This window comes from Nerophis ophidion, linkage group LG02, assembly GCF_033978795.1.
Source record: "Nerophis ophidion isolate RoL-2023_Sa linkage group LG02, RoL_Noph_v1.0, whole genome shotgun sequence".
In the NCBI taxonomy this organism is placed as follows: domain Eukaryota; kingdom Metazoa; phylum Chordata; class Actinopteri; order Syngnathiformes; family Syngnathidae; genus Nerophis; species Nerophis ophidion.
The window spans coordinates 70,334,384-70,350,859 of NC_084612.1; the positions used below are offsets into that span (position 1 = coordinate 70,334,384).

General features: G+C 42.4%; 1 protein-coding gene across 1 annotated transcript in view; it reads right to left on the reverse strand.

Moving 5' to 3' along the window:
* Nucleotides 1-1,420: 1,420 nt before the first annotated feature.
* The window catches only part of LOC133544448 (G-protein coupled receptor 22), a 73,229-nt gene continuing 58,173 nt past the window's right edge, over nt 1,421-16,476 (reverse strand). Inside the window, exon 3 of the mRNA XM_061889768.1 lies at nt 1,421-4,309. Within this exon, the coding sequence (XP_061745752.1) occupies nt 2,511-4,226 (1,716 nt within the window). The 5' untranslated portion in view covers nt 4,227-4,309 and the 3' untranslated portion in view covers nt 1,421-2,510. The remainder of the gene's footprint in view (nt 4,310-16,476) is intronic.

Sequence of the window (16,476 nt, forward strand, 5' to 3'; positions counted from 1 at the left end):
AAAGACTTGGTCTTCACTTGTTTAAATACATTTATTTTTTTACTTTGCTTCTTATAGCTTTCAGAAAGACAATTTTAGAGAAAAAAATACAACCTTAAAAATTATTTTAGGATTTTTACACACATATACCTTTTTACCTTTTAAATTCCTTCCTCTTCTTTCCTGACAATTTAAATCAATGTTCAAGTAAATTATTTTTTTTATTGTAAAGAATAATAAATATATTTTAATCTAATTCTTCATTTTAGCTTCTGTTTTTTTGACGAAGAATATTTATGAAATATTTCTTCAAACGTATTATGATTAAAATAAAAAAATATTCTGGCAAATCTAGAAAATTTATAGAATCAAATTTAAATCTTATTTCAAACTCTTTTGAATTTCTTTTAAAAGTTTGCCTTGGAAAATCTAGAAGAAATAATGATTTGTCTTTGTTAGAAATATAGCTCGGTCCAATTTGTTATATATTCTAACAAAGTGCAAATTGGATTTTAACCTATTTAAAACATGTCATCAAAATTCTAAAATTTATCTTAATCAGGAAAAATTACTAACGATGTTCCATAAATTCTTTTTTTTATTTTTTCAAAAAGATTCAAATTAGATAGTTTTTCTCTTCATTTTTTTCCGTAGAATTTTAAAATGTCAAAATTGAAGATAAACAATGTTTCAGAACATTGTCTATTTCTAGCAATTTATTTAATTGTGTATCAAACTGGTAGCCCTTCACATTAATCAGTACCCAAGAAGTAGTTCTTGGTTTCAAAAAGATTGGTGACCCCTGATTTAATTGGTATCACAGGAAGTGGAATTGCAATTCTGATAAATCCTTTATGGCAAAGTAAAAGGAACAATGTCTACAAAGGTTTATAATAAATACAAAAAAAAAATACATTGTAAACAGTAAAATTTTAGAATACTTGGATCAAGCTTAGCATTGTGGCAAAAATAAGTATTTTCCCACCATTTTCCATTATCCTAAATTATAACAAAGTTAAAGTTAAAGTTAAAGTACCAATGGTTGTCACACACACTAGGTGTGGCAAACTTTGTCCTCTGTATTTGTCCCATCACCCTTAATCACCCCCTAGGAGGTGAGGGGAGCAGTGAGCAGCAGCGGTGGCCGCGCCCAGGAATCATTTAGGTGATTTAACCCCCAATCCCAACCCTTAATGCTGAGTGCCAAGCAGGGAGACAACGGGTCCCATTTATTATAGTCTTTGGTATGACTCGGCCGGGGTTTGAACTCACAACCTACCGATCTCAGGGCGGACAATCTAACCACCAGGCCAGTGAGTAGTGTAATGTTCCCTCACCGCTTATTTTAAGTTCATTAAAGAAGCACTAAGTAACTTTTTGACCTTCTTCTGAGGACGTCTTTGTCGCTTTTAATGGCACTTGGCAAGGTTGAGGAGGGTGGAAAAGCTTTGAATGGCAGGGTCCCTGCTATCACATGTTGATAAAAATAAAACATTTACATAATAAAAATCAAAAGCAGGCTTCCCAAATGTTGTGATAAATTAAGCACGATGAGTTGACTTGAAACTGTTTAATGTTGCACTTTTTATACGTAGAAGAAAAGTTTTGTCGTTTTATTTAATCTGAGCAACAATTTGGGGCAGTTTAATGTGGATTAACGTGGGCAGAATTATTATAGTGTTCCCAATGTTAAAAGGATAAAGCCATTGTTTACAAATTTGGTAAATAAATAACCAAGAAACGTACATTTTGTTGTTTTCTTACTGTACCGAAAACGAACCGAACAGTGACCTCTAAACCGAGGTACGTACCGAACCGAAATCTTTGTGTAGCGTTACACCCCTACTAACAACACAAATAATGATGGTAGCTGCGACTGTCAAGTTGACTATCTTTGTGCAGGACAACCTCCGCCCGTGGTTTCAGCGCCAAAAAAAGACCAATTCTAATTTATAGGAATTACCCAGGATGTGATGAAGTATATCCAAGACATTGCCGTGTTGTAGTGGCCGGGTGACAACCATAGCAATGACGCTTAAACGAGCGACGACTAAATGTTCGGCTAGAACTTTAAATTTGTATTGGGGTTGCAATTCCACTTCCTGTTTAAAGCCCTGAATTAAAAACAACTCTAATTCATCAAACTGGATCTAATTTGGCGGACATTCTCAGTTTGATTTTGGAACTTTCCACAAGCCTGCCAGGTTTGGTGTGCTTTTTTTTAATGACTGAGTGTGTGTGGTCTATGCACAAGCACGAGGGTGCAGAAGCCATTAGGTAAAGAGCTGATGTCATCCAGGCCTCGCGTTATTGTGGAGCATTTTCAGGTGTGATGTCAGTTAGGAAGTGCAGAATAATGGCTCTTGTTAGACCTCACCTAGCGCCACATCAGCCTGCAGGTGGAGGTCACGGGATCAGTCCTTTGTAAACTAATTGCCTCTCACACACATGCAAGGACACACACGCCATCCATCAACGGAAAAACTGCACGCAATTCTCAAACAACCGCACGTACGCCATGAAGACCAGCCTCATTCCCTCACAGCCTCGGTGAGGCATCGATCAGTGCCGTCGCTGGCCTCCACCCGGGCCTTGCGAACCTTCCTCTGACCTCCCCCTTCCACCCAGGAGTTATGAATGACCGTTCCCCCAACGGGAGCCGGGTCCACCTGCAGAAGGGACACGACCCTTTTTTTCACCCGTGTTTTGAGGGCACGCCGCAGCTTCTGCCTGGTGAAAGCGTAGAGTAGAGGGTGAAAGATAGTGGTTCCGTACGCCATGGCCAGGAAGCAGAGACGGACCCGCACCAAGCCATCGCTGGGGCCCATACACAGGATCAGAATGTTGACTGCGGACAATGGAGCCCAGCAGCCCAAGAAGGTGGATATTATGATGAGCGACATTTTAAGGACACGCCGCTGACGCTCTCGTCGGTCCCTGTGTCTACGCACGGCTCGTCTCAAGGCGATGATCGCAGAAACCGAGGCCTGGACGCCCATGGAGGAAGCCGGCAGCGGGGAGGTGGCGTGGGTCTGCTTGGATCCGGAAGCCGCCGGAGTCGGAGAAGCGGGAGTGGCAGGAGTGGTGGCGATGGGGGTGGTGGCGGCGGTACTGACGGTGGTGACTGTGGCACCGCTGTCAGATATCCCCTGGGGCATGGAGCAGAGCGGTGGAGGGGACGTCGGGATAGGGGAGGGAATAAGGGGAGGATGAGAGAGATTCTGGTTCTGATTGGAAGAGACTACCTCGGTTGGCAAGGTGAGGTCCTTCTTCTTCGTCCTCCTGCAGCGTATCCTGCAGGTGGAGTCCTTTGTACGGCTGCCCCTCATCATGTGGGAGCCTATGCGGATGTTGAGGGCCTGTAGGATCCGGGAGTAGGTGAAGAGCATGACAACCACAGCGATGAAGAAACACGGCACTTGGAGTAACAAGTGGTAATACATCGCCATTCCCGTGTAGTACCCTTGCCCTCCGACGCATAGCAGCGTTCTGTTCTGCCATACCGGAGAAAGGTTGTGTGAAAGCGAGGAGGGTTGCATTGACGGTAAAACTGAAGGGGAAAGAGAAGAAGAATAAAGCCTTGTGCGCCCAGTAATCGACTCAAAGTCTATGTTCTGCATCCCTGGCTCTTCATCCTCGCTGTCCTCCGCCCTTGAAGAGAAGAAGTCCCCCTCGAGGAAAGGTAGGAAGAAGACGGCCAGAGAGACCGCCCACACGGCTGCCAGGAGCAGTCCGGCGCGGCGGGGGTTCAGGAGGCGGCTGGCAGGACGCACTGAGATGTCATAGCGGTCCAAGCTGATCACCAGGACATTCACGGCCGTGGCCACACTGGTGAAGGTGACGCAAGCTTCGTGGAAGCAGCACAACGTCGCCAGTCCGCCCACGCCGCTTCCGTTAGCCGGGACTAGGATGACGGCCACTGTGAGCGGCAGACACAGCACGCAGACCAGTATGTCCAGGACATGGAGGTTGACGGTGACCAGGTTGCTGACTGAATCCACCAGGTTTGACTGAGCGCAGTACAGCACCAGTACGGTCAAGTTGCTGCTGAAGCCCAGCACCAGCTCTAGGATCAGCACGGTGGTCAAGGACACCTGGAAGCCCAGAGGGTAGGCGGCACTCCAATCCTCCTCCGCCGCACCCCCGCCCCGTCCATCCAGCAGGCCTACCCCCTGACCATCGCTGGTCTCCGGGAGGTCACGATAGCCTTCGGTCTCCATTGGCGGCCCCGGTACCTCTTTACACATAGCAACAGCGGCTACCACGCCACATGGTTTTCTTCTTCGGCTTCCCACGAGACATTGATGAAGATGGCGGCCAGAGTGGTCTTCTGCGGAGAGAAAAAAACAAAGCAGAAGAGAAAGACTGAGTTTGTGTGGATTGACACAAGTGCGACCTCGCAAATTCCTGCGAGGACTGCGTATGGTGAACCCTGGAGGAGGGAGAGTAAATTACCATATTTTTCGGACTATAAGTCGCAGTTTTTTTCACAGCGACTTATGTGTGAAATTATTAACACATTGCCGTAAAATATCAAATAATATTATTTATCTACTACATGAGGGGTCGGGAACCTTTTTGGCTGTGAAAGCCATGAAAGCCAAATATTTTAAAATGTATTTCCGTGAGAGCCATATAATATTTTTTTTAACAATGAATACAACTAAATGCGTGCATTTTAAAGTAAGACCAACATTTTTAGAGTATAATAAGTCTCTTATTCTTTTTAATAACATTGGTATTCGGAAGCTAAGCGATAGTAAATACAATTCTTCCTACCATTAATGCAACTTCCTGAACAGGTGTGGTTGAAAACAGAAGGATGGATTAAAATACAAAAGAATGTTTTACATTTTGAACGTCATTTTTAACACTGTGATTGCCAGCAGAACTATTCATTATTTATCGTGTTCAGCAAATATTTATCAGAGAGCCAGATGCAGTCATCAAAAGAGCCACATCTGGCTCGAAAGCCATAGGTTCCCTACCCCTGGACTATATCTATTATATTTATCTATTGTACTACTATGATTACATCGATATTTTTTGGCGTCCCAACATCTTCATTCATTTAAAAATATATATATATATTATGTTTATAGACTCAATAAATAAGTCCCTGGACACTTGAGGATTTGGAATATGACCAATGTATAATCTTGTAACAACCAGGTATCGGTTTGATTCCTAAATTTGTGGTCTCATCCAAAACTAATGTAAAATATTAACAGAAGAATTATTGATTATTAACATAAGTGTAGATAGAACATTTAAAAAAAGAAAGTAAGCAGATGTTAACAGTAAATGAACAAGTAGATTAATAAATTGTTTTCTACCGCCTGTCCGTAATAATTTTTACAAAATAGAATGATAACGGTGATGAGGTGGCGACTTGTCCAGGGTGTACTCCGCCTTCCGCCCGATTGTAGCTAAAATAGGCGCCAGGGCCCCCCGCGACCCCAAAGGGAATAAGCGGCAGAAAATGGATGGATGGATAGAATGATAAATGACACAATATGTTACTGCATATGTGATCATGTTTTGTTTTAGTCATTTTCTGTTTGTTTTTTGGACACTCAATTCCTGTTTTTGCACTTCTTGGTTTGTTTTGTTACCATGGCAACTCATTAGTTTTCACCTATCATGTGTCGCACCCGTTTTCACTAATCACCACAGTAAATGATAAATGGGTTGTACTTGTATAGCGCTTTTACCTTCAAGGTACTCAAAGCGCTTTGACACTATTTCCACATTTACCCATTCACACACACATTCACACACTGATGGAGGGAGCTGCCATGCAAGGCGCGAACCAGCACCCATCAGGAGCAAGGGTGAAGTGTCTTGCTCAGGACGCAAGGGACGTGACGAGGTTGGTACTAGGTGGGGTAATATTTAAGCCTGTCTGTTTCTGTTCTTCGTCCTGGCAACATCACCTCTTTTCACCGTCTACCACCTCCTTCACACCATCTATCACCTTCCATGCAAAAGACCCATGTTCCTTTCTCTTCACAGTAAGTGTTTTTGATTTAGTTGTTCATAGTTCTGCCATTGTGCAAGTTTTAGTTTATGTCCATAGTTTATGCCATTTCGCAAGTTTTTGTTCGTTTTCATAGCCAAGTTTTGTACCTCCATTGTGAGCGCTTTTTGTTTGCTTCCTTTTTTGTAGTCAGTGTCAAAATAAAAATATGTCTTTACCTTAATGCCATCTCCGGTCCAAGTTCACTTGCATCTTGGGGAAAACAACCACCCCTTAGTGTCACATTTGGAACGCATTGTGATACGCGGAGATGTCACCCCCAGATGCAGTGGGACCAGACAGGCAATATTGCAGGTAAGAAGCTGATTTTAATATACAAAAGATAAAGAACACTGGTGCAAACAGAAAAGAAAGTGCATGCCTACGCACGGAAGCTAACGCTAATATTAGCAGAGTCCAAACTGTCCAAAGGCGCGTGCCGAGGGCCCGAAAGCTAAGACGAGACTTAGCAAGCAAAACAAGGACTTAGAGAAAACATACGTGACTGTTGCGTGTAGCAAACCATAAGCCAAGAACGAACTGAGGAAGAATGCAGGCTTAAAGGGGAACATTATCACAATTTCAAAAGGGTTAAAAACAATAAAAATCAGTTCCCAGTGGCTTGTTTTATTTGTCGAAGTTTTTTTCAAAATTTTACACCTCCCGGAATATCCCTAAAAAAGGCTTTAAAGTTCTTGATTTTTGCTATTTGTGACGTCATACAGGGCTGCCAATACAAACAACATGGCGGTTACCACAGCAAGATATAGCGACATTAGCTCGGATTCAGACTCGGATTTCAGTGGCTTAAGCCATTCAACAGATTACGCGTGTATTGAAACAGATGGTCGGAGTATGGAGGCAGACAGCGAAAACGAAATTGAAGAAGAAATTGAAGCTATTGAGCGAATAGCTATTGACGCTATTCCGCCATAGCATGGGTGTACCTAATGAAGTGGCCCATAGCATGGCTGCCTAATTAGCATCGCCGGTAAAATGTGCGGACCAAATGATCAGGACTTTCGCATCTTGTGACACTGGAGCAACTTAAATCCGTCGATTGGTAAGTGTTTGTTTCGCATTAAATGTGGGTATTTAGTTTCAAATGTACATACAGCTAGTGTAAATAGCATGTTAGCATCGATTAGCGTAGCATGTTAGCATCGATTAGCTGGCAGTCATGCCGTGACCAAATATGTCTGATTAGCACATAAGTCAACAACATCAACAAAACTCACCTTTGTGATTTAGTTGACTTAATCGTTGCAAATGCATCTGCAGGTTATCCATACATCTCTGTGCCATGTCTGTCTTAGCATCGCCGGTAAAATGTGGAGACACTCCAACACATTTGATGGGGTCTGGCGGCAGATTTCTTGCCAGTGGTGCAACTTGAATCCCTCCCTGTTAGTGTTGTTACACCCTCCGACAACACACCGACGAGGCATGATGTCTCCGAGGTTCCAAAAAATAGTCGAAAAAACGGAAAATAACAGAGCTGAGACCCGGTGTTTGTAATGTGAAAATGAATATGGCGGGTGTGTTACCTCGGTGACGTCACGTTCTGACGTCATCGCTAAAAGACCGATAAACAGAAAGGCGTTTAATTTGCCAAAATTCACCCGTTTAGAGTTCGGAAATCCGTTGAAAAAATACATGGTCTTTTTTCTGCAACGTCAAGGTATATATTGACGCTTGCATAGGTTTGGTGATAATGTTCCCCTTTAAATACTAAAACGATAATCAAAAACAGGTGTGCGACAGATAGTCAGTGCAGGTGGAGCAAATGAAGTCGCCATGGTGATGAATACAAACAAGGAAGTGCTCAAACAAAGGGATCGGAAGAGTCCAGAAATAATCAAAACACAAAAAGGGACTGAAACATAGACTAAAGATGTGATCCGGGAACCGAATCACAACACTTAGTCCACGTACTGACAGGAGCTTGATTACTTACTAATATAAGACAAGTTGTCTTGTATGTTCACTATTTTATTTTTCAGACAAAATGACAATAAGAAACATATGTTTAATGTACCATAAAGGAGACCCTGCCCCAAGTGGAGGAGTTCAAGTACCTAGGAGTCTTGTTCACGAGTGAGGGAAGAGTCGATTGTGAGATCGGTGCGGCGTCTTCAGTAATGCGGACGTTGTACTGATCCGTTGTGGTGAAGAAGGAGCTGGGCCGGAAGGCAAAGCTCTCAATTTACCGGTCGATCTACGCTCCCATCCTCACCTATGGTCATGAGCTTTGGGTCATGACCGAAAGGATAAGATCACGGGTACAAGCGGCCCAAATGAGTCTGGGGCTCTCCCTTAGAGATAGGGTGAGAAGCTCTGCCATCCGGGAGGAACTCAAAGTAAAGCCGCTGCTCCTCCACATTGAGAGGAGCCAGATGAGGTGGTTCGGGCATCTGGTCAGGATGCCACCCGAACGCCTCCCTAGGGAGGTGTTTAGGGCACGTCCAACCGGTAGGAGGCCACGGGGAAGACCAAGGACACGTTGGGAAGACTATGTCTCCTGGTTGGCCTGGGAACGCCTCGGGATCCCCCGGGAAGAGCTAGACGAAGTGGATGGGGAGAGGGAAGTCTGGGCTTCCCTGCTTAGGCTGTTGCCCCCGCGACCCAACCTCGGATAAGCGGAAGAAGATGGATGGATGGAAGATTGTTTGTTAAAATAAAGCCAATAATGCGATTTTTTTGTGGTCCTCTTTATTTTGAAATTATCAAAAAGTACCGAAACAATTTTGGTATCGGAACAACACTGACTACTCTTAATTATATTCGCGTTTACTTTTGATTGTTTTATCAAGAGGATATTTTGGCTGAAACATGAGCGAGTTGGACTCGCTTTTCTGAGATACTGAATATCTGGCTGTCCAGAGTCGAGACCCAGGATGGACCGCTCGCCTGTATCGGTTGGGGACATCTCTACGCTGCTGATCCGCTTGAGATGGTTTCCTGTGGACGGGACTCTCGCTGCTGTCTTGGATCCGCTTGAACTGAACTCTCGCGGCTGTGTTGGAGCCACTATGGATTGAACTTTCACAGTATCATGTTAGACCCGCTCGACATCCATTGCTTTCGGTCCCCTAGAGGGGGGGGTTGCCCACATCTGAGGTCCTCTCCAAGGTTTCTCATAGTCAGCATTGTCACTGGCGTCCCACTGGATGTGAATTCTCCCTGCCCACTGGGTGTGAGTTTTCCTTGCCCTTTTGTGGGTTCTTCCGAGGATGTTGTAGTCGTAATGATTTGTGAAGTCCTTTGAGACATTTGTGATTTGGGGCTATATAAATAAACATTGATTGATTGATTGATCAAAATGACCGTCATGAAGCGTTTAAGGTCGACCACGAGCAGAAAAAAAAAAATCTCTCAGCTCCGAGCTTTCGTCAGGAGAGGTGGCAGGATCCCCGGCAGGCCGTGCGGTGAATGTCAACACCGCGGACACCCGACCCAGGGTGGCAGCAGTTAATAGTTGTCGCAAGGAAACGTAACGAAGACGAATGGATCAATAATCCGCAGACAGTGGCACATAAACAACCCTATCAGGAAAAAGAGCAGCTTTGCACTCCCCTCCCCCCTCATTCCTCCTTGTCCCACACATCCCATCCTGCAGTTTACTGGAAGAGACGGGCTATTTTGCATAAAGCGTATGGCGTTGGCCACATGGTGTGAGGGAAAATATATTAAGTGTCATTTTGAGGCGCTGCACATATTCCACCTGTGCCTGAGTATTACAAACCCTGTTTCTATATGAGTTAGGAAATGGTGTTAGATGTAAACATAAACATAAACGGAATACAATGATTTGCTAATAATTTTCAACCCATATTCAGTTAAATATGCTACAAAGACAACATATTTGATGTTCAAACTGATAGACATTTTTTTTTTTGTGCAAATAATCATTAACTTTAGAATTTGATGCCAGCAACACGTGACAAACAAGTTGGGAAAGGTGGCGATAAATACTAATAAAGTTGAAAAATGCTCATCAAACACTTATTTGGAACATCCCACAGGTGTGCAGGCTAATTGGGAACAGGTGGGTGCCATGATTGGGTATAAAAGCAGCTTCCCAAAAAAATGCTCAGTCTTTCACAAGAAAGGATGGGGCGAGGTACACCCCTTTGTCCACAACCGCGTGAGCAAATAGTCAAACAGTTTAAGAACAACGTTTCTCAAAGTGCAATTGCAAGAAATTTAGGGATTTCAACATCTACGGTCCATAATATCATCAAAAGGTTCAGAGAATCTGGAGAAATCACTCCACGTAAGCGGCATGGCCGGAAACCAACATTGAATGACCGTGACCTTCGATCCCTCAGACGGCACTGTATCAAAAACCGACATCAATCTCTAAAGGATATCACCACATGGGCTCAGGAACACTTCAGAAAACCACTGTCACTAAATACAGTTCGTCGCTACATCTGTAAGTGCAAGTTAAAGCTCTACTGTGCAAAGCGAAAGCCATTTATCAACAACATCCAGAAACACCGCCGGGTTCTCTGGGCCCGAGATCATCTAAAATGGACTGATGCAAAGTGGAAAAGTGTTCTGTGAACTGACGAGTCCACATTTCAAATTGTTTTTGGAAATATTCGACATCGTGTCATCCGGGGAAGCGAACCATCCAGACTGTTATCTATGCAAAGTTCAAAAGCCAGCATCTGTGATGGTGCATTAGTGCCCAAGGCATGGGTAACTTACACATCCGTGAAGGCACCATTAATGCTGAAAGGTACATACAGGTTTTGGAACAACATATGCTGCCATCTAAGCGCCGTCTATTTCATGGACGCTCCTGCTTTTTTCAGCAAGACAATGCCAGGCCCCATTCAGCACGTGTTACAACAGCGTGGCTTCGTAAAAAAAGAGTGCGGGTACTTTCCTGGCACGCCTGCAGTCCAGACCTGTCTCCCATCGAAAATGTGTGGTGCATTATGAAGCGTAAAATACGACGGCGGAGACCCCGGACTGTTAAACGACTGAAGCTCTACATAAAACAAGAATGGGAAATAATTCCACTTTCAAAGCTTCAACAATTAGTTTCCTCAGTTCCCAAACGTTTATTGAGTGTTGTTAAAAGAAAAGATGATGTAACACAGTGGTGAACATGCCCTTTCCCAACTACTTTGGCACGTGTTGCATCCATGAAATTCTAAGTTAATGATTATTTGCCCCAAAAAAAATAAAGTTTATAAGTTTGAAAATCAACTATCTTGTCTTTGTGATGCATTCAATTGAATATGGGTTGAAAAGAATTTGCAAATCATTGTATTCCGTTTATATTTAAATCCAACACAATTTCCCAACTCATATGGAAACGGGGGTTTGTATAAATGAAAGGCTGCAGTGGCAGTGTTGACCCCTTCGCCGCTGTCCACCTTTTCTCTGACCCGCTTTCCCCTCCTGCGCCCTCGTGTGCCCTTTTCTCGTTGTTTTATTTCACTATTTTCCCTGACTCGCATTTGTCAAGTGCGAGGGACGTCGCAGGCAGAAGGGGCCTCGGAGTGGCGCAGTGTACCAGTGGACTCTTAATCCACTAATGGCTTCCATGGGGTTTGCGGTGTTCCTGGAACATTGATTTAAGGCGTCATCGATCTGACAAGCTTGGGCAAGGGAGCGCAAACACACTCTCTATGGTCCCCTCACAGGTACCTGCGCTACCTTTTAAGTGCTGCTTAAAAGAGTTGTTAATTCCCCGCGACACAGGCCACAATATTATTTGCTGCAAGAGCCGATGGAGGCACGTTTGGGCATCGAGCACACTGCTGCACTCATCTAACAAAGGTTATTATGATTAGGTGCATTATTATAAGATTTGGACGTTTTAATGCTAAAGCAGGCAAACAATTAGCATTTTTAAACAGATTTTCATGATTTATTTGGAACAGTTAGTGAAGTGAGTTATATTTATATAGCGCTTTTCTCTAGTGACTCAAAGCGCTTTACATAGTGAAACCCAATATCTAAGTTACATTTAAACCAGTGTGGGTGGCACTGGGAGCAGGTGGGTAAAGTGTCTTGCCCAAGGACACAACGGCAGTGACTAGGATGGCGGGAGTGGGAATCGAACCTGCAACCCCCAAGTTGCATGGCACGGCCACTCTACCAACCGAGCTATACCGCCCCAGCAATATGCTACATCACATATTTCCAATTTCTGATTTCAACATGTCCATTTTATAGCAATTTCTTACACATTTTTCTTCACTTCCGGTGCCTTTTCGTATGATTCGGTTCTAGACAAAATTGTTTTTCCTTGGTTTTTGTGTACCATCTGGGTTGTCAAACATTGTGCCTAAAAAAGTAGTCTACTTGACGTGTAGCATTCGGCGGTATTGATGGCCCAAACAAAATATCACACAAGTTGATGACTCAGTCTGAATACAACTGCAAAATGAGCTACAATGGGGCCCAAAAAAGTACTTTGATATATATATGTGTGTATATATATATATATATATATATATATATATATATATATATATATATATATATATATATATATATACATATATATATATATATATATATTAGGGATGCACCGATTAATCTGTAACCGAATATATTCGGCCGAATATGGCAAAAAAAGCCACATTTGGCCTTCGGTGGAATGAGTTAAAAACAAGGCCGAATAGTGGCGTGTGACGCCATTTTTTGACGCGGTGACGCAATCAACCAACGTGCAGTGACGCGGTGACGTTGGGATATGTTGTGTACCTGTATAAGTGTATGAGGTTACAAGCACACACTTATTGAGATTTAGTGGGGCCTCTGTTTATATTATTAGCCTGTTGTGTAGGCTACCTGTATAAGTGTATGAGGTTACAAGCACACACTTAATTGAGATTTACTTGAGCCTTCTGTTTACATTATTAGCGTATCTACTGGTGCTAAGCAGACTTTTGCCAAAAAGACAATCATTCATTTGTTGTGGGTTTATCCACTTTAATGCACTTTATTTTTTTTGGAATGCATGTTTTGTTTGAAGGCCTAATATAAATGAAAAACCTTGAGCTTTTTTTGAAAAGCAAAGGCTACTGGAATATTAAAAAAATGTCAATATTCAATAAAAAATTACTTTATTTGAAAAACATGTCTAAATATTTATTCTAGGCTATTTATGCAATATCAAAAAAATTGTGAAAAACTGCATGCATTATTCGGTATTCGGCCAAGCTTTTAAATTTTATTCGGCTTCGGCCACAAATTTTCATTTCGGTGCATCCCTAATATATATATATATATATATATATATATATATATATATATATATATATATATATATATATATATATATATATATATATATATATATATATATATATATATATATATCATACTTGCCAACCCTCCCGGATTTTCCGGGAGACTCCCGAAATTCAGCGCCTCTCCCGAAAACCTCCCAGGACAAATTTTCTACCGAAAATCTCCCAAAATTCAGGCGGAGCTGGAGGCCACGCCCCCTCCAGCTCCATGCAGTCCCGAGTGACGTGTCGACAGCCTGTTTTCACGTCCGCTTTCCCACAATGCAAACAAAGTGCCTGCCCAAAGACGTTATAACTGTAGAATGATCGAGGGCGAGTTCTTGGTTTCTTATGTGGGTTTATTATAAAAAAAATCGGCCCAGGCTAAGACCGATTTTATTTTATTTTATTTTAATCTTCTATTTTTTTCTCCCATTACCCCCCCTTGTTTACCTGTATCTCATCTTTTTTGTAAGGGGCGCTGGAAGCCGGCAGACCCGTCACCGATCCTGTTCTGTCTCCCTGTAATGTTTGTCTGATCTTGAATGGGATTGTGCTGAAAATTTAAATTTTCCTGAAGGAACTCTCCTGACGGAATAAATAAAGTACTATCTAATCTAATCTAATCTATTGTTAGGCAGTCTCATTAACGTCCTCCCAGAGCGGCAACAACACACAACAACAGCAGTCCCGTTTTCGTCTACCGTAAAGCAGTTTGTCTGCCGTAAACAGCAATGTTGTGACACGCTTAAACAGGATAATACTGCCATCTACTGTACATGCATATGTGACCATAACATCTACGGCTTTTAGAGCAGTGGTTTTCAACCTTTTCTCAGAGATGTACCCCCTGTGAATATTTTTTTTAATTCAAGTACCCCCTAATCAGAGCAAAGCATTTTTGGTTGAAAAAAAAAAAGATAATGGAGTGAAATGCAGTTTCGGATTTATTAAATTGTATAACAGTGCAAAATATTACTCATTTGTAGTGGTCTTTCTTGAACTATTTGGAAAAAAAGATGTAAAAATAACTTAAGACTTGTTGAAAAATAAACAAGTCATTCAATTATAAATAAAAATTTCTACACATACTGCGATGAGGTGGCGACTTGTCCAGAGTGTAGACCGCCTTCTGCCCGATTGTAGCAGATATAGGCACCAGCGACCCCAAAGGGAATAAGCGGTAGGAAATGGATGGATGGATGGATAGCTGTAAATATACTCCTCCCCTCTTAAACACGCCCCCAACAACGCCCCGCTCCCAACCACGCCCCTCGCCCAACCCCCGACCACTCCACACCCCCAACCTCACGAAATCGGAGGTCTCAAGGTTAGCAAGTATGATGAGTATATATATGATATCCGTCCATCCATCCATTTCTACTGCTTGTCCCTTTTGGGATCGTGGGGGGTGCTGGAGCCTATCTAAGCTGCATTCGGGCGGAAGGTGGTGTACACCCTGGACAAGTCGCCCCCTCATCGCAGGGCCAACACAGATAGACAATATTCACACTCACATTCACACACTAGGGCCAATTTAGTGTTGCCAATCAACCTATCCCCAGGTGCATGTTTTTGGTGGTGGGAGGAAGCCGGAGAACATGCAAACTCCACACAGAAAGATCCCGAGTCCTATATAATGTATATAATAAGATCCCCAGACAAGCAGGGAAACCTAAAGGTGTCTCCGTTGTCGTATTTTACGCTTCATAATGCACCACACATTTTCGAAGGGAGACAGGTTTGGACTGCAGGCGGGCCAGGAAAGTACCCGCACTCTTTTTTTACGAAGCCACGCTGTTGTAACACGTGCTGAATGTGGCATGGCATTGTCTTGCTGAAATAAGCAGGGGCGTCCATTAAAAAGACGGCGCTTAGATGGCAGCATACGTGGTTCCAAAACCTGTATATACCTTTCAGCATTGATGGTGCCTTCACAGATGTGTAAGTTACCCATGCCTTGGGCACTAATGCACCCCCATACCATCACAGATGCTGGCTTTTGAACTTTGCGTCGATAACAGTCTGGATGGTTCGCTTCCCCTTTGGTCTGGATGACACAATATCAAGTATTTTCAAAAACAATTTGAAATGTGGACTCATCGGAACACTTTTCCACTTTGCATCAGTCCATCTTAGTTGATCTCAGGCCCAGAGAAGCCGGCGGCGTTTCTGGATGTTGTTGATAAATGGCTTTCGCTTTGCATAGTAGATCTTTAAATTGCACTTAAAGATGTAGGACAAACTGTATTTAGTGACAGTGGTTTTCTGAAGTGTTCCTGAGCCCATGTGGTGATATCCTTTAGAGATTGATGTCGTTTTTTGATACACCGCCGTCTAAAGGGATCGAAGGTCACGGTCATTCAATGTTGGTTTCCGGCCATGTCGCTTACGTGGAGTGATTTCTCCAGATTCTCTGAACCTTTTGATGATATTATGGACCGTAGATGTTGAAATCCCTAAATTTCTTGCAATTGCACTTTGAGAAACGTTGTTCTTAAACTGTTTGACTATTTGCTCACGCAGTTGTGGACAAAGGGGTGTACCTCGCCCCATCCTTTCTTGTGAAAGACTGAGCATTTTTTGGGAAGCTGCTTTTATACCCAATCACGGCACCCACCTGTTCCCAATTAGCCTGCACACCTGTGGGATGTTCCAAATAAGTGTTTGATGAGCATTCCTCAACTTTAACAGTATTTATTGCCACCTTTCCCAACTTCTTTGTCACGTGTTGCTGGCATCAAATTCTAAAGTTAATGATTATTTGCAAAAAGAAAAATGTTTATCAGTTTGAACATCAAATATGTTGTCTTTGTAGCATATTCAACTGAATATGGGTTGAAAATGATTTGCAAATCATCGTATTCCGTTTATATTTACATCTAACACAACTATATATATATATATATATATATATATACATATGTATGTATAAAAAAAAAATATATATATGTATATACATATGTACATATATGTATATATATGTATAAATACATATATATATACCACAACTGGACAATTAGTTTTAAAACACAAACTACAGTTAAACACGCACACAATAAAATAGTTGCAGTGCGTTGGTGTCTTGCCAGATTTACCAGAGAATGCTTTACATTATTATTACATTACTTCATAAAACTACTGCTATCATGGTAGTACATTCTATTTTATTGCTTTTTATATAATATTTCTTGTATAAATGATAAATGGGTTGTACTT